This window comes from Chiloscyllium plagiosum, chromosome 5 (assembly GCF_004010195.1).
Source record: "Chiloscyllium plagiosum isolate BGI_BamShark_2017 chromosome 5, ASM401019v2, whole genome shotgun sequence".
Lineage (NCBI taxonomy): Eukaryota > Metazoa > Chordata > Chondrichthyes > Orectolobiformes > Hemiscylliidae > Chiloscyllium > Chiloscyllium plagiosum.
Window position 1 is genome coordinate 12,862,113 of NC_057714.1, and position 23,579 is coordinate 12,885,691.

Consider the following 23,579-nt stretch of genomic DNA (forward strand, 5'->3'; position numbering starts at 1 on the left):
GCAGACCACAAACTGATTTGGAGGTGCCGGTGTTGGACTGGGGTGGACAAAGTTAAAATTCACACAACACCAGATTGTAGTCCAACAGGTTTAATTGGAAGCACACTAGCTTTCGGAGCGCTGCTGCTTGAGCAGGTGTGTGCAGAGGACACCATTGTAAGATACAGAACTGATAGCAAAAGTTTACAGTGTGATGTAACTGAAATTATACATTGAAAATACAACAAACAATCAAGGCATTTTTCAATGTATACAATGTTACATCACACTGTAAACTTTTGCTATCAGTTCTGTATCTTACAATTATGTGCTCCACAAGCCCCTGGCTCAAGCAGCAGCCCTCCGAAAGCTAGTGCTTCCAATTAAACCTGTTGGACTACAACCTGGTGTTGTGTGATTTTTAACACTGACCACAGACTGTGCAGTCCACAACCGGAAGAAGGAAGAGGCTGCTCCAGGAGACGGGCGGAAGTGACCTCACAGACTGCCCGACAATGGTGGCGTGAGGCGGAGCGTGCCGCTTCCGGTTCTTGCGCAAGGAGAGAGAGAGAGCGCGAGAGTGTGTGTGTGTGTGAAGGGGGGCGGGGCTCTCCAACCGTTCGCCCGGTCGCGCGATGGCGGAGAAGTTCGACAACCTGGAGGAGCAGCTGGAGAAGTTCATCGAGAACATCCGGCAGCTCGGCATCATCGTCAGTGACTTCCAGCCCAGCAGCCAGGCCGGCCTCAACCAGAAGCTGTAAGCCGGGAGGCGGCCTGGCCTGGGCCGGGCCGGGCCGGGCCGGGTCGTCAGATGTGGGCGCGGGGAATGGGGGCAGTGGAGTTGGGGAGAAGCAAAGCCGGGGTAAGGGGGGGGGGGGGGCGGGACTGGGACTGGGACTGGGACTGGGACTGGGTAGAGGTACGTCAAGGAGACCAAAATAAGGCAGAGGGGTGTTAAAAGTGCCCAGACAGCAAAGTAGTCTGATCTGAAGGTCTTTTGCAGTTGCACTGTGTTCCCTCTGTTCTAAGTTGAAGGTGGGTGTAATTGCAGCCTGCAAAGCTTAATTTCATTGTTCACAACAATGCTGTTTCTTTAAGTTACACTCCAGCTGGATGTGGACCTCAAGTAACCTAATCAGGATGCATTTCCATGTCGTAGGCTTTTCCAATGCACATAATTTTATTAATTGGTTTGTGTGCTGCTAGAAGACTTGTTAGCTTAGTTGGCTAAATGTTTGCTTTGTGAAGCAAAGTGATGCCAACAGCGAGTTCAATTCCTGCACCGGCTGAGTTACAGTGAAGGGCACTCCTCAACCTTTTCTTGAACCTGAAGCAACGTAACCCTCAGGTTAAACCAGTTACAGTCATGACACACTGATGAGAGCAGTTCCATGGTCTGGTAACACAATGGTGACTTTACCTTTGCTTAAACAGGCTATTTTGGCCCTGCTGGGTCTCTGCCAGGAGTGAGCAGGTAGGTGGAGATGGAGACCAGAGAGAGAGAGAACAGCAGTTAGGGAGACAAAAGGATAGGTGAATGTGTGCTCAAGAGAAAGAAAAAGTGATGATGACCATAAGTAGGTGAAAACTGGTTTACTGTACTGAAAGCAGTCCATGTCATGACAGGGCCTGGGGTGTGTGGGGTTTGGTAAATGGAACGGAAGAAAGTGTTTAGGTTCTGAACTTATCAAATTTGATATTCAGTCCTGAAGACTGCCTTGGTGGAGTGCTGCAATAGGCCCAAAAAGAGAAGTGAAACATGGTGGTGTGTTAAAGTGGCAGGCAACTGGAAGCTTCAGACTACTTTTGCACACAAAATGAAGGTGTTCTGCAAAGCAGTCACCCAGCCTGTGTTTTGTCTCCTCTGTGTAAAAGAATGAGTAGTGAATACAATAGATTAGATTCAGTGGAGTGCAGCTAAATTGTTGTATCACCTGGAAGGTGTGTCTGGAGCCTTGCAAAATGAAGAGGGACAATGCAAAAGGGCAGGTGTTACACCTTCTGCAATTGCATAGGAAGGTGCTGCAGGGATGTGGGGAGCTGTTGGAAATGGCGAAGTAGTGGACCAGGGTGCCCTGGAGGGTACGGTCCCTATGGAATGCTGATGAGAAGGGTGGCAGTATATGTCTGGTGGCATCCCACTGCAGTTGGCAGAAATGGAAGCTTATGATCCTTTGGCTGTAGATGTTAGTGCTTTGGAAAGTGAGAACCTTATTGGTACTGTTGGAGGGAAGGGAATAGGTAAGAGCAGAAGTGCACAAAATGAGTCAGCCATGGCCAAGGGTCCTGTCACCTTGTCTGTCTTTGCCTCAATGCAAGTTTAACCCACAGCACTATGTCCTGCACTGAGTCGGCAGGATCCATCCTGGCCAAACAGGGATTGAACCCTGTGCAATTTGCACCAATTTGATCAATTTGGGGTATCCAACTAACTGAACAACTATCCTCCTCCTAAGGAGTCTTGTGTGTTGTGACATTGTAAACTTTACATGCATTTTGTAGGCTGGAGCTATAGATAGTGATAAAACATAACAAACTGAAACCAATATAGGGCATTTGGCCCCTTGAGACTGCATCTTTGTTAACTACATTATGGCTGATCATGCCTAATACCATATTCCCACTCTATCCCCATATCCTTTGATATTTTTATATCTGGAAATATCTATCTTGAACAAGCCCAATGACTGCACCTCTACAGCCCTCGGATAGAGAATTCTAAATATTTACCGTACTTTTGGTGAAGGAGTTCCTCCCTATTTCAGTTCTGAGACTTTTTCTTCTGGGTTTAGACCTCCAAGCTGGGGGAACATCCTGCAACTATGGTGTTGGGCCCTGTAAAAACTTTGTATGATTCAATGAGACCACTTTTCATTTTGCCAAACATGACAAAATAAAGGCCAATCTCCTTGATTTAATCTGCCCATCCCAGTATGATTAAATGGGAGTTGAACACCAGAACCTGATAAAGTAAAAATAGCGTGGGTATCAGTGAATTGTTGGTTATATTCTAATTCAGGTTTCAGAATATGGATCTTGTTTATATTTAATGTACTTAGTGGCAATTTAGCAAATCCAGGTAAAATTGTTCACTAGTATAAATAAAAGTGAAGCCTTCTAAAATCTAAATCAAGGTACGTTATTAAATCTTTTAACAGGATTCATTAGTCATCATAGGGTCATTGAGATATACAGCACGGAAACAGACTCTTCGGTCCAACTTGTCCGTGATGACCAGATATCCTAAATAAACTTAGTCCCATTTGCCAGCATTTGGCCCATATCCCTCTAAACCCTTCCTTATTTATGGTCACTGCCTTTGTCTTCCTTCTACTTTTTTAAATTGCTGTTGTTTTGATCTCGCCCCCTTCTTTTCGTTCCCCCCCCCCCCCATTCTGAAACAATGCAACAGCTTATAAAACAGTAACTACTGCTTCTAGAATTTGAGGAAATCAGCTCCAACACTGAAAATATCCCAAAAAAAGGAATAGCTCTTAAACAGCCACAATTTATTCCCATCCACCATCTTGGATTCCTTTCAACATTTTAAAAAATTCTGGGTGTTTCACAACAAGGCTTTGTAAAATAGTCTGTGTTTAAACATTAAGTTAGAGTGTATATTTTACATATAACATTAATCAAGCAAAAAGTACGATTGCCCAAAGATTTTGCTAATAATATCTTGTACAAATTCTTGATTTAATTTGATAGTTTGTGAGTAAAATCATATTTCACTCTTCTTCTCCAGAAATTCTATGATTTCGGGGTTGCAGGATGTCGATAAATGCCGACAACAGCTACATGATATTAATGTACCTCTGGAAGTATTTGAGTAAGTATGAATTATAACTCATAATTTGTGACACAAAGTAAGTCTTGACAAATACTTTTTGCAGTCAAGCTTGCAAGTGTGGACTGAGCAGGGTATTTGTATGAGATATCTGTAATCTGCAATGTATTACTGAATTCTGAAGATCAACTTTCATTTGGTGAGTTTTTAATGTGTAAATAGGTTAATGCCAGTCACTTCAATTGTTTCACAAGTGAAAGTGGTTAAAGTACCTATAGTCTTTACTGTAATTATATTAAATCTTTGTTGTTTAAAGCTGCATTTACATAAGAGTTTATTGCAAAATGGGTGTACTTGAACTATTTTTGTAAATCCAGAATCAAACTTTTTTTTGTAGGGTAAAGTGATAATAAGATTCCCTGAAATGTTTTTAATGTACTTTTAATTTCATCACAGCAGCCTAGGGCTTTGCAGCTTCAATGTCTGGATTATGATTGTTGTCATCAGAAAACTCTTGATAAAGAAATACTTCACTATGAGACTGAATCGCTTTTGGTTTTTCTAACTTAACTGATGGAATCAGCTTTGAAGAGGAAGGCCTCTTAATAAAGTGGGAATGATTGGTCTCGACATCATGGCAGCATTTGGCTGGCAGCAATGAACCCCAGCAAAATTTAAATCAGTTGGAGTCAGGGCAACTCTCCATTGGATGGAGTCATAACTAGGAAAGAAAGGTGGTTATGGTTATTGCAATGAATTATCTCAATCTCAGAACATTGTTGCAGGAGTTCTGAGGGTAGTATTCTAGGTTCAGTTATCTTCAACCATTTAATGACATTGCTGTATCGAGGTGAAAAATGAGGACGTTCTCTGCTTGTACAGCATCAAACACTACTCTCGAACACCTCAGTTACTGAAACAAGCAGTAAGACTTAGACGGCAGTCTGGTAATAGACCGTTGACAGTCATGCCACCCAAGTCGCTGATATTCAGTGGTATTATCATTATTATTTCCTTACTATTAACATTTTTGGGTTGCTATTGACCAGAAATATAACAGCATGAGTCATATAAATACAGCCGCTATCTAAAGCTCTCTGAAGAAGTTTGTTTTTTTACTTGTTCTAAATCTCTTGCATTTAATTTTGGAGCAATGTGGAAATGGAATTGGTAAATCTTCCTCTTCTTTCTCCTCTTTCAAAGTTTAGCATTCAGTCTAGTTAAAAGGTTAATAAGGTAGCTGACTCAAATGGTAGGCAATAAACAGCGCATACATGTGAGGAATATTAAAACTGACAATAAGACCTTTTAAATACATAAAAAACACTTCCCAGAAAATTAATCTGGGAAGAGACTACAGGGGAACAAGGAAATGGCAGAGGAATTAAACACATATATTGCTTCAGTTTTTACAGTGGAAGATATTATGAGTATCCCATTAATAGTAAAGAAAAATAGGGAAGAATTAAGTACCACTATCGGAGTAGTAGTATAAGGCTAATGGAGTTGAAGACAGATAAGCCCTTTGACCCTGATGCTTCCTAGGATCCTAAAAGAGGTAGCTACTGAGGTATTGAATACATTAGTTCTAATTTTCCAAAAACCTTTGGATTCTGAAAAACATTGGAAAACCTTCCTATTCAAAAAGGGAGGGAGGTAAAAAAGTGGGTAAGTATGGGGGTTAATTAGCCTGCCATCTGTTATTGGAAAAATATTGGAATCCATTATCAAGATTTAATAGCAACACATTTGAAAATCATAATCCAACCCAGCAGAGTCAGCATGGCTGCATGAAAGGGAAACTGTCTAGCTAATTTATTCAAAGTCAGATGTCACAACACAAGGTTATAATAAACCAGGTTTATTTGAAGTACTTTTGGAGTACTGAAAGCTTGTGATTTCAAATAAACCTGCTGGACTATAACTTGGTGTCATGTGACTTCTGACTTTGCCCACCCCAGTCCATCTCTACATCATAATTTGTTCAAGTTTTTCGAGGAAGTCTCAACCAGAGTAGATAGAGAGGAGCCAGTGAATGTGCTGTATTTGGACGACCAAAGGTGTTTGACAAGGTACCTTACAAAAGGTAACCTAAGATAAGCATCCGTTATGTTGGAGGTTGTATGTAGGCATAATGAATTGGCTAATGGGCAGGAAACAATGAGTGGGGATAAGGGGTTATTTTCAGGTTGGCAATGTGTGACCAGTGGATTCCGAAGACAGTGACTAGTGTTGGGACCGCAACTGTTTAAAATATATATGAATGATTTGCAGGAAGTAATGTAGCCAGATTTGCAGACAACACTAAAATAGGTGGAAAGGCAGTTTGTGAGAAGGATGCAAGCAGTTTACAGAGATATTAATAGGTTATGAAAGTGGACAAAAAGTTTGTAAATGGAGTATAATGTGGGAAAATGTGAACTTGTTCATTTTGGAAGGCAAATCAAAAGAACAGTATTATTTATATAGTGAAAATAACTGCTGGAAGCTTCAATACAGTGCTTGAAACACAGGAGCTAGCACACAGCTGCAGCAAGCAACCAGGAAGGAGAATAGAATGTTGGCCCTTATAGCTTAGGCTTTATGATTATGGAATATGATTAGGGAAGTCTTACTGCAACTGTACATGGTGCTGATGAGACCACATCTACTTCTGAGAGCAGTTTTGGTCCCCTTATTTAGGGTAAAAGATAATTTTGGTGTGGGCGTGGGAAGGGGAATTGTCTTGAGCAAAGGCTGGAATTATTTGGAAGCTTGCTCACTGAGGTTTAGAAGAATGAGCGGTGATCTCATTTAAATATATAGGATTTTTAAGGGGATTGGCAGATAAATGCTGAAGAAGGGCTTATGCCCGAAACGTCGATTCTCCTGTTCCCTGGATGCTGCCTGACCTGCTGCGCTTTTCCAGCAACACATTTCCAGCTCTGATCTCCAGCATCTGCAGACCTCACTTTCTCCTCCAAGATAAATGCTGAGAGGATGTTTCACGTTATGGGAGAGTCCAGGTCCACCGGGCATAATCTCAAAATTAAGACTGAGATGAGGAATTTATTATCACGATTGAGTCTTTGGAACTCCTTGCCATAGAGTTGTGGGTGCAAAATCCTTGTCTACATTTACGTTTGAGAAAGATAGGTTCTTGATTAATACAGTGTAACAATTAAGGGTTAAGTGGTAAATGCAAATAAGTGGATATGACAAATATTGAATCAGCCACAATGCTTTTAAAGGTGGAGTAGGCTCAAGGAGTTGAAAGGCTTACTCCTGTTTTTTCTGAATCTTGTTTCATGATAAGTCACTATGAAGAGAGGAAATGCACCGTAAGCAAGGATGGAAATTGCCAGGGCACTTGCCATAACTTTCCAATTCTTCTTAGGTACAGATCTAGTGCCAGAGGATTGGAGAATTCCAGATATTATACCTTTTTGTTTAAAAACCCAGCAGCTACAGGCTAGTTAGTTGAGCCTTAGTGGGAGGCTGTCCTTTGGAACTGATAATTTGGGACACAATTAGCTCACTTTTGCAAATGTGGGTTCTTTAAGGAAAGCCAACATTGAGTTACTGAGGTCAGATCGTGGGCGGCACGGTGGTACAGTGGTTAGCACTGCTGCCTCACAGTGCCAGAGACCCGGGTTCAAATTCCCGCCCAGGCAACTGACTGTCTGGAGTTTGCACATTCTCCCCGTGGGTTTCCTCCGGGTGCTCCGGTTTCCTCCCACAGTCCAAAAATGTTCAGGTCAGGTGAATTGGCCATGCTAAATTGCCTGTAGTGTTAGGTGCAGGGGTAAATGTAGGGGAATGGGTCTGGGTGGGTTGCGCTTCGGCGGGTCGGTGTGGACTTGTTGGGCCGAATGGCCTGTTTCCACACTGTAAAGTAATCTAATCTAAGTAATCTAATCTAATCTAATCTAATCTAATCATGTATAACTAACATATTCACTGAGTTCAACTCAGAAGTTTGACACCCTTATACTGGAGGATTGAGCAGTATTCATGTTACAAGATTCAGGCCCCTCAATGAAGTGCTTAAAGGTGGTTATGCCCTTCAGTGATTGAAACATAGAGATAGTGTATTGATTTTAATTACAATTTTGATTCAGCACCACTTGCCTGTTAGTCAGTTAACCCATCCGTTTTTGTTCTTACGCAGCGCTTAAAGGCTTGCAGATTTTGAAACTGATTAACGAGCACGTTAATTTTTTGATGCAAGTCACTATAATTCAAGCATCAGGATGTGAATGTATTTCTTGAATAAAATAGCATGATAATTTAAGTTTGTTCCAGTAACTGGTTTGAAGGAGTAATGTGGTTGATGTGGTTGCCATGGACTTCCAAAACACATTTAATAAAGTGCTCCAACAGTTTTATAAACAAAGATAGGACTCCTAGAATACAACGGACAGTAGCAACATGGATGTGACATTCGCTGAAAAATAGCAGTGAACAGTTTTCTTTTGGACTGGAGGAACATTTATAGTGGGGCTGCTCAGGGGCTGATGTTGGAATCTAGCTCTTTTTAAATATTAATGACCTAAACTTTGGTGTTAATGGCACAATGTCAAAGTTCCAGATGAAATAAAGATTGGAAGTAATGTGAACTGTGCACATTGAGGAAACTTGTGTAGAATGCAAAGTGGTCTAGACAGGTTTGTGGGAATAAATGGTCAGATGACAACTGAAATTTAATGTAGAGAGCCATGAAGTGACTTATTTTGGTCTGAATTCTAATTCTAAAGAGAATTCAGGAGCAGAGGGACCATTTGCACGAATCATTGGAGGTATCAGGATGATAAAGCATTCACAATTCTGCGAGGTATAAAATATAAAAGCAAATATAAAAGATTGATTCAGCTTCATCCTTGTTTTTATTTCACCACATCTTAATGTTGTGAAGACATTAGAATGCAGGAACAACTTAATGATTCCATGGATGAAAATCTTCAGTTATGTGGATAGTTTTGAAAAGCTGGGCTTGCTCCTCTTGTAGAAGAGAAGGTTAAGAGGAGATTGACAGAGATATTCAGAATTATGAAGGATAGTGAGAGTAGATGGGGAGAAGATATACCCTTGGGAAGAATTAAGAACCAGAGTGCCCATTTAAGGTAATTGAGAAAATCAACATTAGTATGATGAGTAACTTTAAGCAGTGAATGGTTAAGATCTGAATTGCACTACCTGAAAGTTTGGCAGAGATAGATTTAATTATGGCTTTCATGATGAATTGTATGAATTTGATTAAGTAAAGTTTGCAGCACTGTGGTGAAAAAGGTAGGCAATTGGAACTCGAATTGCTCTGGTAAAGAACTAATCCTGTCACGAGTTGAATCACTGCATTTGTACTGTAGCCATTCTGATTCTATGATGTGTTACCCTTTAATTATTGGAAGTAGTCTTTTTTTAAATCAACCTTGTCTCATCCCTTCATAATTCTGGAAAAAAAACAAGACATTTGCATTCTTTCACATGATTTTCCTTGTATTTCTATGTCTTCAATGTGTGCCACATATTTTCGAAACTCTTAGCTTTTATTTTGCAGACTCCAATAGTCTGCAGCACTCTGTATCTGAGGTATTAAGGTTTTATAAAAGCTCATGATTGTCTGAGAATTTTTATATCTATATTTTTTGGGATAGTTCTATTAGTATTTTTACTGTTATCCCAGCTGATGGTAAAACTGGACAAGTCAGATCCCAAAGTGAAACATGGCTAGACTGAACATAAGTTTTATTTTTGCCATTTGTTTACTTTGGTGATCTGTCACTGAACATTTTCTCAAGAGGATGCTGAGAGGTTTATAGAAAGAAAGTAAAGATTTGGGGTGGCATGGTGGCTCAGTGGTTAGCACTGCTGCCTGACAGCACCAGGGACCCGAGTTTGATTCCAGCCTCTGGCAACTGTCTGTGGAGTTTGCACATTCTCCCCGAATATATATGGGTTTCCTCCGGGTGCTTCAGTTTCCTCCCACAATTCAAAGATGTGCAGGTCAGGTGAATTGGCCATGCTAAATTGCCCATAGTGTTAGGTGCATTAGTCAGAGGTAAGTATAGGGTAGGTAAATGGGTCTGGGTGGGTTGTTTTTCTGAGGGTCGTTGTGGACTTGTTGGGCCGAAGGGCCTGTTTTCATACTGTAGGGAATCTGACTTAATTTATTATACAGAAAAAAAAATACACAGTGAAAGAATTGTTTGAAATGATATTTTAAACGTTTAAATGATATATTCCAGAGGCTGGAATCAAACTCGGGTCCCTGGTGCTGTCAGGCAGCAGTGCTAACCACTGAGCCACCATGCCACCCCAAATCTTTACTTTCTTTCTATAAACCTCTCAGCATCCTCTGGAGAAAATGTTCAGTGACAGATCACCAAAGTAAACAAATGGCAAAAATAAAACTTTTATGTTCGGTCTAGCCATGTTTCACTTTGGGATCTGACTTGTCCAGTTTTACCATCAGCTGGGATAACAGTAAAAATACTAATAGGACTATCCCAAAAAATATAGATATAAAAATTCTCAGACAATCATGAGCTTTTATAAAATATCATTGCAAATATCATTAATAAGATTTCAACTCTTTTGCGCTCAGCAAGAATCGTGCAATATTCAACTTTTGGAGAAGGGTCACCCTGTCTCCACTTTAAAGCAGCTTGTTCAGTTGGCATACTTATAATTGGTCTACTTTGGAAATTTATTTTGCATTCACTCCATGTTGCTTTCTTTAGTTAATGTCTTTTCTTGATATCCTTAAATAGTTGACTAACACAGCTCACTTGTTATTTAACATTGGCTGTTTAAATGCATCCAGAAGGAATTTTCTTCCAAACAATTTGAGACATTTTCACCACCTCAGCTGCTTTGGAGACTGCTATAAATAGTACTTCTGCCGACATTTTCCTCTCTGAATGAAGCCTGTTATTGCCTGACCTTTTTTGGGTTGTTCTGATTTTATGTTGCTTCACTCTTGTTTTTTGCTCCTACCTTTTTGTTCCTAATGCACTGAACTAATAATTGTCTATGTTTTAAAGAGCTTGTTGAAATGCATATAAACAAACCAAGTCTTCCATCATTCTTGCAACGCATCTAAAATGAAAGTACAAAGAATGAAATCTTTTAAAAATGCTCTCCCCTTAACACACAATGTAGAAATACAAAGCTCTATAGATCATCCTTCCACTTAGATTAATAATCTGTTATGAACCTACATCACATTGCAGATACATTAACCTTGGATGCGAACATTAATGTTTTAATAGGCTCACACGAGTAGCTCATTCAACAAATTGTCCTGCTCCATCATTCCATGTGATCAGTGTTGATCCTCTCTTCCACTGTCATAGTCTCACTTTCACCCATATTTCTTGATATTTTTAAACATATTTTATTGAAAAATAGATTTTTTGCTATTACAAAAAGTACAAAACATTACAAATATATATTAAAAAGCTAAAGACACATAAATAATAACTAACAAATAATATGGCTCAGTGAGGCAAAACACTAGCTCTTGACCATCAAGAGCATTAACTTACATGTTCGCAGTTCCCCCATTCTGGGTATTAGACTTGTAAAACACAATCTTTACGGTTATATCAAAAAAACTCTTATTAGTGTGGCAGCCAGAGCAATGTTTAGGTAGTCCAATAAGGGCTGCCATGTCTTATAAAAATTCTCAGTTTTATGGTGTACCATACATGTAAGCAAATCCAAAAGGATATGCTCCAAAACTACCTTACACCAATCCGACAGACCCGGAGGATTTTCAGACACCCAATCAAACAGAATATTCTTTTTTGTGCAAAAAAGTAAGTATGTTGAAAAGTTTTTTTTTCTTATGCACACCTACAGGGCAGGCCAGGAGGAGGAGAAACCAAGTCCATCTCCACCCTTGTCCCTGAGATCCTCACAATTGCACCTACCATAGAGCTCCAGTATGTCCGGAGCCTGCAGCAGAACCAGAGGCAATGAGTAAGAGTGCCCGTACTTGCTTTGCATGTGGAGAATCTTCAACTGTAAAGCATGGCGCCTATTGCAAATCAAAATCTTTCTCGTGTTTTCCTAAATATCTTCCCATGTCTCTGAAGTGGTCTCAATGCCCAACTCTCTCTCCCGCACTCTGCAAAGCCATTTGGTCTCAACAGGTGATAGAGTGCTGACAGAAAGTGTTTTCTTAGCACTGAGCACCCTCTTCTCTATCAGATCTGTAGAGATTGGTTAAAAGTGTAGCCCTTTTTTGAATGAAATCCCTGGCCTTTGGCGAACCTGCTCACCCCTAAGGCATGCTTGGATGGCGAAAACGCAGGTAAGTGTCGTCTTAGAACTTTCTAGGACTCTGATTTTTTCAGAGTTCTAGAATACCACGATGACCTGGGTAGCATGGTTTTGGACTTTGCCCCGCCTGCGATGTGGTACCGAGCTCTGCAAAGCGATCTTCCTACCAGATCACTACCATCTTGGATTCTTCCCCCCCCCCCGATACCTTTAACCTCTATGTTTCTTAAAATATGGTCAGTGACCCGGTCACTGCAGAGGTAGAAAATTCCACAGGTTCATAAAAATCTTTACCTCAGTCTGAAATGGCTGATCATGGATCCTGACCTCTTCTAAACTCTCCTGCCAAGGGAAGCATTAACTGTGTCCGGCTCTGCATCCAGTCTGTCCAGCCTTTCAGAATTTGATGTTACAATCTGTTCGCCCCTCCCTCTTCTCAACTCCAGTTCAGGTTGTTCTGCTATAACGAACATTTTGTTAACGCGAATTCGTTATAACACAATTGATGAATTGGGGATGTTATTTTTGGAAAGTGTGAACTTTTAAAATATGTTGCCTGTAACGCGATTACATTGCCAACATTTTAAGCAAGGTTTCTAAAGTGCAATTTTTCTCTAACATGGAGTTGCACGAGAATGTAACCATCGCGTTATAGAAGAACTACCTATAATTACACCCCCAGATGTATTATCTCTCATGACAAACATGCCATCCCAGAAATGAGTCTGGTGAAATCCCTCAAATTCTTTAAATACATAAAGCTGTGGCTACTTTTTATTCACAACATAATTGCTGTTTTCAAGCCAAATTTTATCAACTGACAGTCACTGATATTGAATTCCATCGATGTGTTTTCATTGATGTGCTTCAGGTAGCTTTGATGTTGGATTTTTTTAGATATTTGTTCAGCAGGTATTCAAGTTTGTGCTCGTGAGGAATTACCAGAGTAAAGATGTGACTTGCTCCTGATAGGAATGATCAGGATTGAAGGGATTGAAGATTTTCATAAGTAGACAAGGGCAGAAGTGGGATTAATTGATTAGATCAGCAGCTGCAAAAGTATTGCAGTGAATGGAGGGCCTGAGTTTAAGCAATAAGGGATCATGACTGTTGAGTGCTGATAGTATTTGGAAAGCTTTATCTTTTCTGGAATTTAATGTGGGGTGGGGGCGCGGGGGGGGGGGCGTTTGAGTGAATGCAAGAGAATAATCAATGTGGTCTTATGATTGGAGACTTGTTTCAACTTCTGTTTCTTCTGAGTTCTTAGTGCTCAGAATGGCTACTCTTGTGCAATATTGCTGTGTAATACTTCGAAAAAAATACACACACAGCATCTCATGCATTTCATGTTTTTAATTTTAAACAGGTATATTGATCAAGGCCGAAATCCTCAACTTTACACCAAAGAATGCCTGGAGCGAGCCTTGGCCAAGAATGAACAAGTCAAAGGAAAAATTGACACATTAAAGGTAGACAATCTGAAGAATTACTTTGTCAGTACTGATTGAAATGAATCATTTTACAAGAGTATGCTTATTCAAGTCCCAGCCTTGGCCAAAATGCAGCCTCACTTCCACAATATCAATTAGTTTGCACTGGTTTGTTTTTACTTGTTCGTCTTCCTTGCTTTGCATGTTGCGTGCATTGAGAAAGTCTTTGAATTATCCTTTTTAATATTTTTCCATTTTGTGAGCCTAATTAAGGACAAAAGGACAACTAGGGAGTGAATAGGGCCCCTCAAGGATCAGCAAGGCGGCCTTTGTGTGGAGCCGCAAGAGATGGGGAGATACTAAACGAGTATTTTGCATCAGTATTTACTGTGGAAAAGGGCATGGAAGATATAGAATGTAGGGAAATAGATGGTGACATCTTGAAAAATGTCCATATTATAGAGGAGGAACTGCTGGATGTCTTGAAACGCATAAAGGTGGATAAATCCTTAGGACCTGATTAGATGTACCCTAGAACTCTGTGGGAAGCTAGGGAAGGATTGCTGGGCCTCATGCTGAGATATTTGGATCATTGATAGTCACAGGTGAGGTGCTGGAAGACTGGAGGTTGGCTAATGTGGTGCCACAGTTTAAGAAGGGTGGTAAGGACAAGCCAGGGAACAATAGACCAGTGAGCCTGATGTTGATGTTGGAGGGAATCCTGAGGGACAGGATGTACATGTATTTGGAAAGACAAGAATAAAGCTACAAGAGTTCATGGTTTAAAATAAAAGTTTTTTTTCCTAGACAAGGGTCAAACAAGGGAAATGCTAAATACTATCTTAGGTAAGGAGTGATACCTAAACCCAGAATCATTATAAGCTAAACACGAATTAACAGAAATTATAATTAATTATAAATGACTAACTTCTTGGTCGATGCAACCAACATGTTATCATTGGCTCAGCAGACCATTTGGCATTTATGACATAAACGTCTGGCAGAAAATCCTTCAAAACTCTCTTTCTCAAAGAATTTTAGCCTTCTAGTGGCTAACTTGCTGTTCAACTGTCAGCATTTTCCAAGTTCTTCACCAAAATGGCATACATCTGCAAGCTCTTCTCAGCTTTGATGAATGTACACAACACAGATCACAATGTTATCATTAAGTAATAGACACAACTGCAGTAACTAACTTATGCTAATAGAAAGCTTTGTGGTTGAGCCGCTGTCGTCTTCAACCTGTACTGCATCACTAGACTTGTCTACAACTAACAGCTCTTGGTTTTCCTTTTTATATAGTTTCAATTGCACTTTTTGTTTTGTTTTCCAATATTGGTTTCAGCCTTCATTTCTGTAACAAATGAAAGGTGATTTTTCAGTTTATGTCTTTGTCAAAAACAATAATCCCTTTTCTCAGATTTAATCACATTAACATTTCTTCATTTAATAGGCAAGTGAGTTATTTTAGTTTTTTGTTTTGAATAAAATAATTTGGGTCGAATGTTCACAAGGGAATATTTGTACTCAAGGAAGTGAAAGTAACACATGGTCACAGCCCGTTTTCTTTCAGGTAACACTTGGCCAATTTCTGGTAAAATTCACCCCATACTCGTTAGGGCCTCTTGTATCACTCCGAAGTTTCTAAACAAGACAGCCATTGGAACGTAGTGAGATAATAGAAGTCTAATTGTTGTGTCAGGTGGGCCAACGTAAAGAAGAACGTTATAAGTGATCAACATTCTGAAAAACATATTAGAAAATCAAGTCCTGCAGGAACCGAAAAGTATGTATGTTTTACTGTGAAATTGAAATCTAGTTGCAAGCGATTAAAAACGCCTAATTGTGGGAAACTATATAGTAGACCCCCTAGTAGTCAGCGGGAAATTGAGTAACAAACATGTAGGGAGTTTTCTGTTATCTGTAAGAATAAGAGGGTGGGTACGGTAGGGGATTTTAACCTTCCAAACATAGACTGGGACTGCCATAGTGTTAAGGGTTTAGATGGAGAGGAATTTCTTAAGTGTGTACAAGAACATTTTCTGATTCAGTATGTGAATGTACCTACTAGAGAAGGTTCAAAAGTTGACCAACTCTTGGGAAATAAGGCCGGGCAGGTGACTGAGGTGTCAGTGGGGGAGTACTTTGAGGCCTGTGACCATAATTCTACTAGATTTAAAATAATGATGGAAAACGATAGACCGGATTTAAAAGTTGAAGTTCTAAATTGGAGGAAGGCCAATTTTGACGACATTAGGCAAGAACTTTTAAAAGCTGATTGGGGTCAGATGTTCGCAGGTAAAGGGACGGCTGGAAAATGGGAAGCTTTCAAAAACGAGAGAACAAGAGTCCAGAGACAGTATATTCTTGTTAGGGTGAAAGAAAAGGTTGGTAGGTATAGGAAAAACTGGATGACTAGAGAAATTGAGGTTTTGGTTTAAAAAAAAAAGCCTTTGTCAGGTATAGACAGGAGACATCGAGTGAATCCTTAGAGTATAAAGGCAGTAGGAGTATACTTAAGAGGGCAAAAATTGGACATGAGATAGCTTTGGCAAATAGGGGAAAGGAAAATTCCACAGGGTTTTTATAAATACATTAAGGACAAGACGGTAACTAGGGAGAGAATAGGACCCCTCTAAGATCAGCAAGGCAGCCTATGTGTGCAGCCGTAGAAGACTGGGGAGGTACTAAATGAATATTTTGCATTAGTGTTTACTGTGAAGGGCATGGAGGATATAGAATGTAGGAAAATAGATGGTGACGTCTTGAAAAATGTCCACATTAGAGAGGACGATGTCGTGCTGGATGTCTTGAAACACAAAAGTGGATAAATCTCCAGCACCTGATCATACATACCCTAGAACTCTGTGGGAAGCTAGGGAAGTGATTGCTGGGCCTCTTGCTGAGATATTTGTGTCATTGATAGTCACAAGTAAGGTGCTGGAAGACTGGAGGTTGGCTAATGTGGTGCCACTGTTTAAGAAAGATGGCAAGGAAAAGCCTGGGAACTATAGACCAGTGAGCCTGACATCAGTGGTGGGCAAGTTGTTTGAGGAAATCCTGAAGGACAGGATTTACGTGTATTTGGAAAGGCAAGAACTGATTAGGGATAGTCAGCATGGCTTTGTGCATGGGAAATAACGTCTCATGAACTTGATTGAGTTTTTTGAAGAAGTAACAAAGAGGATTGATGAGGGCAGCGCGATGGGCGTGATCTATATGGACTTCAGTAAGGCGTTCGACAATGTTCCCCATGGGAGACTGGTTAGCAAGGTTAGATCTTATGGAATACAGGGAGAACTAGCCATTTGGATACAGAACTGGCTTGATGCTAGAAGACAGAGGGTGCTGGTGGAGGGTTGATTTTCAGACTGGAGGCCTGTGACCAGTGGTGTGTGAGAGAAGGATTGGTGCGGAGTCCAGTACTTTTCATTTATATAAATAATTTGGATGTGAGCATGAGAGGAATAGTTAGTAAGTTTGCAGGTGACACTAAAATTGGAGGCGTAGTGGACAGCAAAGATGATTACCTCAGAGTACAACGGGATCTTGATGAGATGGGCCAATGGTCTGAGGAGTGGCAGATGGGGTTTAATTTTGATAGATGTGAGGTGCTGCATTTTGGAAAAGCAAATCAGAGCAGGACTTGTAAACTTAATGGTAAGGTCCTGGGGAGCGTTGCTGAACAAAGAACTTGGAGTGCAAGTTAATAGCTCCTTGAAAGTAGAGTCGCAGGTAGATAGGATAGTGAAGGCAGCGTTTGGTATGCTTTCTTTTATTGGTCAGAGCATTGGGTATGGGAGTTGGGAGGCCATGTTGTGGCTGTACAGAACATTGGTTAGGCCACTTTTGGAATATTGCGTGCAATTATTCTGGTCTCCTGTCGGAAGAATGTTGTGAAATTTGAAAGGATTCAGAAAAGTTTTACAAGGCTGTTGCCAGGTTTGGAGGATTTGCGCTAAAGGGAGAGGTTGCATAGACTGGGGTTGTTTTCCCTGGCACGTTGGAGGCTGAGGGGTGACTTTCATAGAGGTTTATAAAATCATGAGGGGCATGGATAGGATAAAAAGACAAAGTTTTTTCCCTGCTGTGGGGGAGCCCAGAACTAGGGGGCAATAATTTAGGGTGAGGGGGGAAAGACCTAAAAGGGACCAAAGGGGTAACTTTTTCACGCAGAAGGTGGTACGTGTATGGACTGAGCTGCCAGAGGAAGTGATGGAGGCTGGTACAATTGCAACATTTAAAAGGCATCTGCATGGGTATATGAATAGGAAGGATTTTGAGGGCTATGGGCTAGGTCTTAGCAAATGGGACTAGATTAGGTTACCATATCTAGTTGGCACGGACAAGTTGGACCAAAGGGTCTATTTCCGTGCTGTACATCTGTATGACTCTATAAATGTAGTAAGTGGACAAGTATGGATGAAGTGAGAAACAAAGGAAAGATGTTGAGGATGTGAAATTACAAGAGGACAAGAATTTTATACAGTAAGTTTTGTTCTTCAATTTCCATTATTTAATATTACTGAAGAAGGCAATATTTATCAAAACATTCTTGCATTTATCAGGAAAATTGACAAACATACCAAGCCGAAGGGAAAATCAACAATTATACTACATGATGAGAGTGCTGATTCATTAACACCTGAGTTCTGGTCGATTGTTCTCATGACAAATGTACCAACTAATGATTGACTGTTAACTGTCAGGCTGTGTTTAAATTTGAAACCAGACCGGTTGACCCTAATTAGCCAGGCATTGGACAGAAAAGCGATACTACTTTTATTGGGTTGAAACAGGCACAATATGTGAATGTATTCTTTCTTTTTGCAAAGGGCAGGGCCCTGTGTATTATGTGCAGCTTCCATTCCATGCAAGTTCCTCACAATGTGAGCCTAACTGACAATCTAAATGGGATGTCAGTGTGATTCTATATATAATCAGGGTTATCCAGCAAATATTTGGTTTCAGATAAACATCAAATGTGAATATGATTTGCTGCAGTCTTAATGGCAATGCCTCTACCAGTGAGAGACCATTTTCAAGAACTGTTATCACATGCGGTATGAATTTTGGTATTCCCCTTGAATTAGTGTTGTGAATTATCCTGATGAATGCAAAATGAAAAGCTTTGACAAATTGATTTCTTTTCAACAATATTCAAGAAATGGAAGAGGTAACAATAAGTTGCACTTGAAAACAATGAAGATCAAGATTTGGAGATGCCCGTGTTGGACTGGGGTGTACAAAGTTAAAAATCACATGATACCAGGTTATAGTCCAACAGGTTTAATTGGATTCACTAGCTTTCGGAGCGCTGCTCCACCTAATGAAGGAGCAGCGCTCTGAAAGCCAGTGCTTTCAATTAAACCTGTTGGACTATAACCTGGTGTTGAATGAAGATCAAAGAATTCTAAACTATTGAGCAAGGACAAAAACACTAGGATTAATTTTCTTGCATGTCTCAACAATGATCTTATGAATTTTTGATGTAGCTGAGCTGTAAAAGATTTGGAGACAGTAACGATACAGGAAGAAAGGGAAAATTTTTTGTAGTTAACCTGCTAAGGTTGAATGTTGTGCTTTCACTATAGCAGTTTTTCTGACAGAATTGACCTCAAGCGCACATGTCCATTGTTGAATGCATCTCGCTTCACATTTCTGCACACCTTTTAATTTGGTCTCTTGTGAACTACATTTCTAGCACTTTGGCCATTCAGAAGACATTTCACTCCATACTATCAAATCACTTCTCTTTTCATCAATTGTGCCTCTTTCACTGGTCTTCTCTTCAATTCAGTTGCACATTTCAAACAGAAGATGGAGTTAAAATCAGTTCAATATTGCTACCACGTGGGAATGTTCAATCTGGCAACATGGCGTCACAACTCTGTTTTATAATTCTTGACTTCCAAAATTTGTCAGGTTGCCACTTTATTTTTTTCCTTTCTAATACTTGCTGAAATTTAATGCAATTTGAACTTTTCTCTGTTCAGATAAAATATTATGGATGTGAAACATGACCTCTATTTCTCTGTCCTTGTTACTAGCTGACCTTTGGTGCAATTGGTGTATGATTTGATATTTCTTGATGAAAGGATGACTATAATTTAGGCAGCAATGAAAACATACATTGGTTCACGTATGGTGTCTAGGTGTATGCTTCTCACTTTTGGCGAACTAGTTAATTATTATCTAAGAGGTACCCGAATTCACATCCCAGAGAAGCTGTCATGTGCTGCCAGGTTGTTGGTAAGATGTCCGGTAAGACCGTGTCACTAACACTGTGGAGGCAAAGAGTTATCTACATATGTGTAGGTTATGTAAATCACATAACATCATTTGTGTGAGAGCTCTCTCCATCTGTTCACTGGACATGTTGATTGCTGTCTGACACTGCATCCTCCAGTTCCACCCCATTCCCTTCCCCTACATTGCTCACATCTCTCCTCCATTTGATGGTAGGGTTGTCAAAAATCACAACCTTTTAATTGATCTTGTACTTAAGCAGGTGGGATTTACTAAAATAAGGAGTAGATTTCCTAACCTTAGGAGTCAATGCAACTAACTTCTCATTGCAGCACACATGCAGAGAACAAAAATGTACTCAAAAGCATATTTGCTTGTGTGATTATACTCTGAAAATATGAATGAATACAACTCTATGCTTGTAGGTTCAGGGAACATGCTGAATGTATTTAATTGAAATCTTGTCTGAAATAATACTGACAGAACTAGGAGTCCTACAGTTTAATTTGCATTCACTTTTTTCTGAGGCTTTCACTGAACCAAAAATGAGTCTTTGTGTGGCTGAGCAATCTAAAACAGGGCAACTAACTATCAGGACAGTTGGGTTAGACTAAAATCAATTGCTGGGCAGCAAATGTTTGATAATGGTTTCACTAGTCAGAGTTAAAAATCTCGCAACACCAGGTTATAGTCCAACTGGTTTATTTGGAAGTACAAGCTTTCGGAGCTTTGTTTTGCTACTGATGAAGGAGCAGTGCTCCGAAAGCTAGTGCTTCCAAATAAATCAGTTGGACTATAACCTGGTGTTGTGACATTTAACTTTGCCCACCCCAGTCCAACACCAACACCTTCACATCATTGTCCGATAGTGTTAGAGGGAGAACTTTGCACAGCAAATGTTAAGAGTGGCAGTTTATTTTCTGACAACCTGGTCTAGTAAATGAACCAGACTACCAATGAACTCATCCACAGAGTTGAGATGGTGAAAAAAAATGATTGACCAGCCATCAGGCTGACCACAAGGCTATTGGCTATCTCCAGTGTAGCTCTATGCTCCCTTGTGGGATAACATCTCCTCTTTTCAATGCGACACTTCACAAACTTCCAGAGTCAACACTGAGTTCAATAATATCACTTTGGATGCTGCCTTAATTTTAATTTCTTCACTTTGCAGGTATGAATCTTAGCCTTGTACAAGTGAATGTTGTTTGGATATCAGTTGTTCATCAGTCTGCTGTTCACACTTCTTCCAGACACAGCTTTTGGATTTTGTTGCGTTGCTTCATTTCAAATAATTTAGAGACATTGTATCCCATTCATGGTCTTCCTTCTCCTCTCTTTTGCTCTGTTTGACTTTCTTTTTCCTTTCTTCTTTCTCTCTGTCATAGTCTTCCCTCTTTCTTTGCCTCCTAGTCTCTGTCACAGGTAGGATCGAAGACTTATTCCTGATCCAAGCAGTTTGTTCTTCAGGGATAACAAGAGATAAAGCATTGGTGAAATAAACAAACAACTGTCTGGATTCAAATCATGCTTTCTGGTTATTGTTCAGGAACCTTCCAGAACCATCTTTCTCATAGATTAAGATCCTTGAATCTTTTTAAAGCAGTGGTCGGTAGATTATGAAGCTGAGGGGTTATTGGGCAGGTGGGAGTGTGCATTTGGTGTTGCAAATCAGGTCAATAAGTAATTATTCTAGTGAAACAAAGCACTTCTAAACTGTCTGTGATATTTCTGGGAAAATAATCATTTGATGGTGGTGCATTGTGTTATCAAAAGCCATTTTAATCTTTCAGTTAATTCTGAATATTTCAGCTCCTTTAGCAGGATGTAGGGGTGAATGGCCTCATCCACTCCTAATTTCAAAGTTTGTGTAGAAAGTATTTGTTAAAGATGTTGCAGAATCAATTGCATTGTAAATTAAGGGAATGTCTGTGTGCCCTCTGATATGTGTTAAATAGATCTCCATAAAAGTGGAGTGTATGGAAAGCGTTTGCATAGGGATCAGGTAGCCAGAAAAATAGAGACTCTGACTTTGTTTGTTTTATGAAATATGCGTCCAAAGGTTAAGCTGAATCTAAGCAAAGCAGATGAAATATGAATGATGGACTGATATCATTGTTCTGTCCTGGTGATTTTTCTTGGAGAGAAGTGAGGCATAAATTATTGCCAAAGCTTGAAGTTGAGTGTGAAAAGGATAAGATTAAATGGTTTTCAATAATAGAATGTGCAATCATTAAATAGTTATTTTTGCAAAAGTTAGAATCTAATTATTATATTTGTGCACTAAGGAATTATGTAGGCTGGAGAAATTACATGACCTGGATAATTTAAAGGACACAAATTTAGTTGGGGAGTTGGTTAGGATGTTTGAAAGGTGAAGAGAAGGAACAGGTTTGTGTAGGATGACCTATCAGGTGACAGGACTGCATCATTGCTGGATTAATGAGTGGCACTTAATTTGGTGGAGCTTTCGCTGACTATCCAGCTGACTGGCGGGACCACTGCAGCCAATGAAAAATACTTCCTGCTGTTTTCAGTTTGCACCAAATCTTAGCTACTGACTCCACTCCTTTTCCAGACAATAGTCTCAGGCTGAACCAAACTAGTTGACTTCAAGATAAGCATGAGTTGATATCAGCACTGCATCACCAAGGCTGCTTATTCTATTGTTAGATTAGATTAGATTAGATGACACTTTATGTTTGAGTCCATCATATCATCTGTTCATCTGTAATTCTTATCCATGCCTTTGTTATCTATTAACATGGCTAATTCATCGCACCTATGTCTGGTCTTCAATCTTTCACACTGCATAAATTTCAGAATTCTACTCCATGTTATCTTACATTGCATTCCTGTTCTCAGAGATAATTTGACTCCTGGTCAATTAACAGCACAATTGAAAAAAAATGTTCATATTTGTTGGAACATATCATCAAGTCACCTCTTTTGTAACCTTCTCCAGGCATACATCTCTCATTCTTCCACTACTCCAATTGTGGCATCTTGTTCATGCCAGATTTTAATCATTTCAGTGATCAGCCATTCCTTCTGCCTTAGCCTTAAACTATGAAATTGCCCCCCTAAACCTCACCCCTCTCCATTTCTTTCTTTCCTTATTTCAAGATGCTCCTTAAAACCAACCTTTTAACCAAGCTTTCAATTATCTGTCCTAGTCCAAAAAATTGTTCATGTGCTTGTGAATGTTTTCATGTTTTGCTATGTTAAAGATTATAAGGAACCTGCTGCCTTGTCATTTTGCATCAACATCTAAACTCCAATCTAAGACTCTTCTCTAGATACATGCCACTTTGTATCTTTGTTATAGAGAAAGACACAATGGAAACAAATTGAGACATGGTGTCTCATATTGGCACCAAATGTCTGCAACACAGCATAGCTAAGGGAGTCCACATTTTTCTTATTTATGGGATCAGTGTTTACTGCAAAGAGCTGTTCTATTATGTTTCCTTATCTGTATTGATATTTGTATTAGATGTTTGTAACTTTTCAAAGCTGTGAGGTTTAAAAATGTTGAGCTTTTAACTTTTGTACTGATTTCAATATCATTTGAGTGTTTTTTGGAAACATTTTGTTTTGCTTAGACAATACTGCCATAAACGTTGTACTTCCATATTGTCCCTTCAGTGTCATGTTGCAGGTATTCACTGAAGCTGTTTAATACATAGGGTCACATTCCATGCTTTTATTGTTAACCCTACATAGTAAACCTGTGTGCCTCAAATACAAATATGCATTCCATGTCCAAAAAATTGAGGCTGTATGATGTGACGACTATGTTCTTGTAGATCTATCTTGATAAAATAATGACCTGAATCTTCTATTGGAAACATAAAAACCTAGAA

At 39.7% G+C, this 23,579-nt stretch overlaps 1 protein-coding gene across 3 annotated transcripts in view; it reads left to right on the plus strand.

Moving 5' to 3' along the window:
- Positions 1-442: 442 nt before the first annotated feature.
- The window catches only part of med10 (mediator complex subunit 10), a 68,351-nt gene continuing 45,214 nt past the window's right edge, over positions 443-23,579 (plus strand). The window contains exons 1-3 of one of the 3 annotated variants that reach the window (XM_043689634.1): positions 443-736; positions 3,728-3,811; positions 13,401-13,503. In XM_043689634.1, the coding sequence (XP_043545569.1) occupies positions 615-736; positions 3,728-3,811; positions 13,401-13,503 (309 nt within the window). In that variant the 5' untranslated portion in view covers positions 443-614. The remainder of the gene's footprint in view (positions 737-3,727; positions 3,812-13,400; positions 13,504-23,579) is intronic. The other 2 variants (XM_043689635.1, XM_043689633.1) reach the window with 2 other exon arrangements.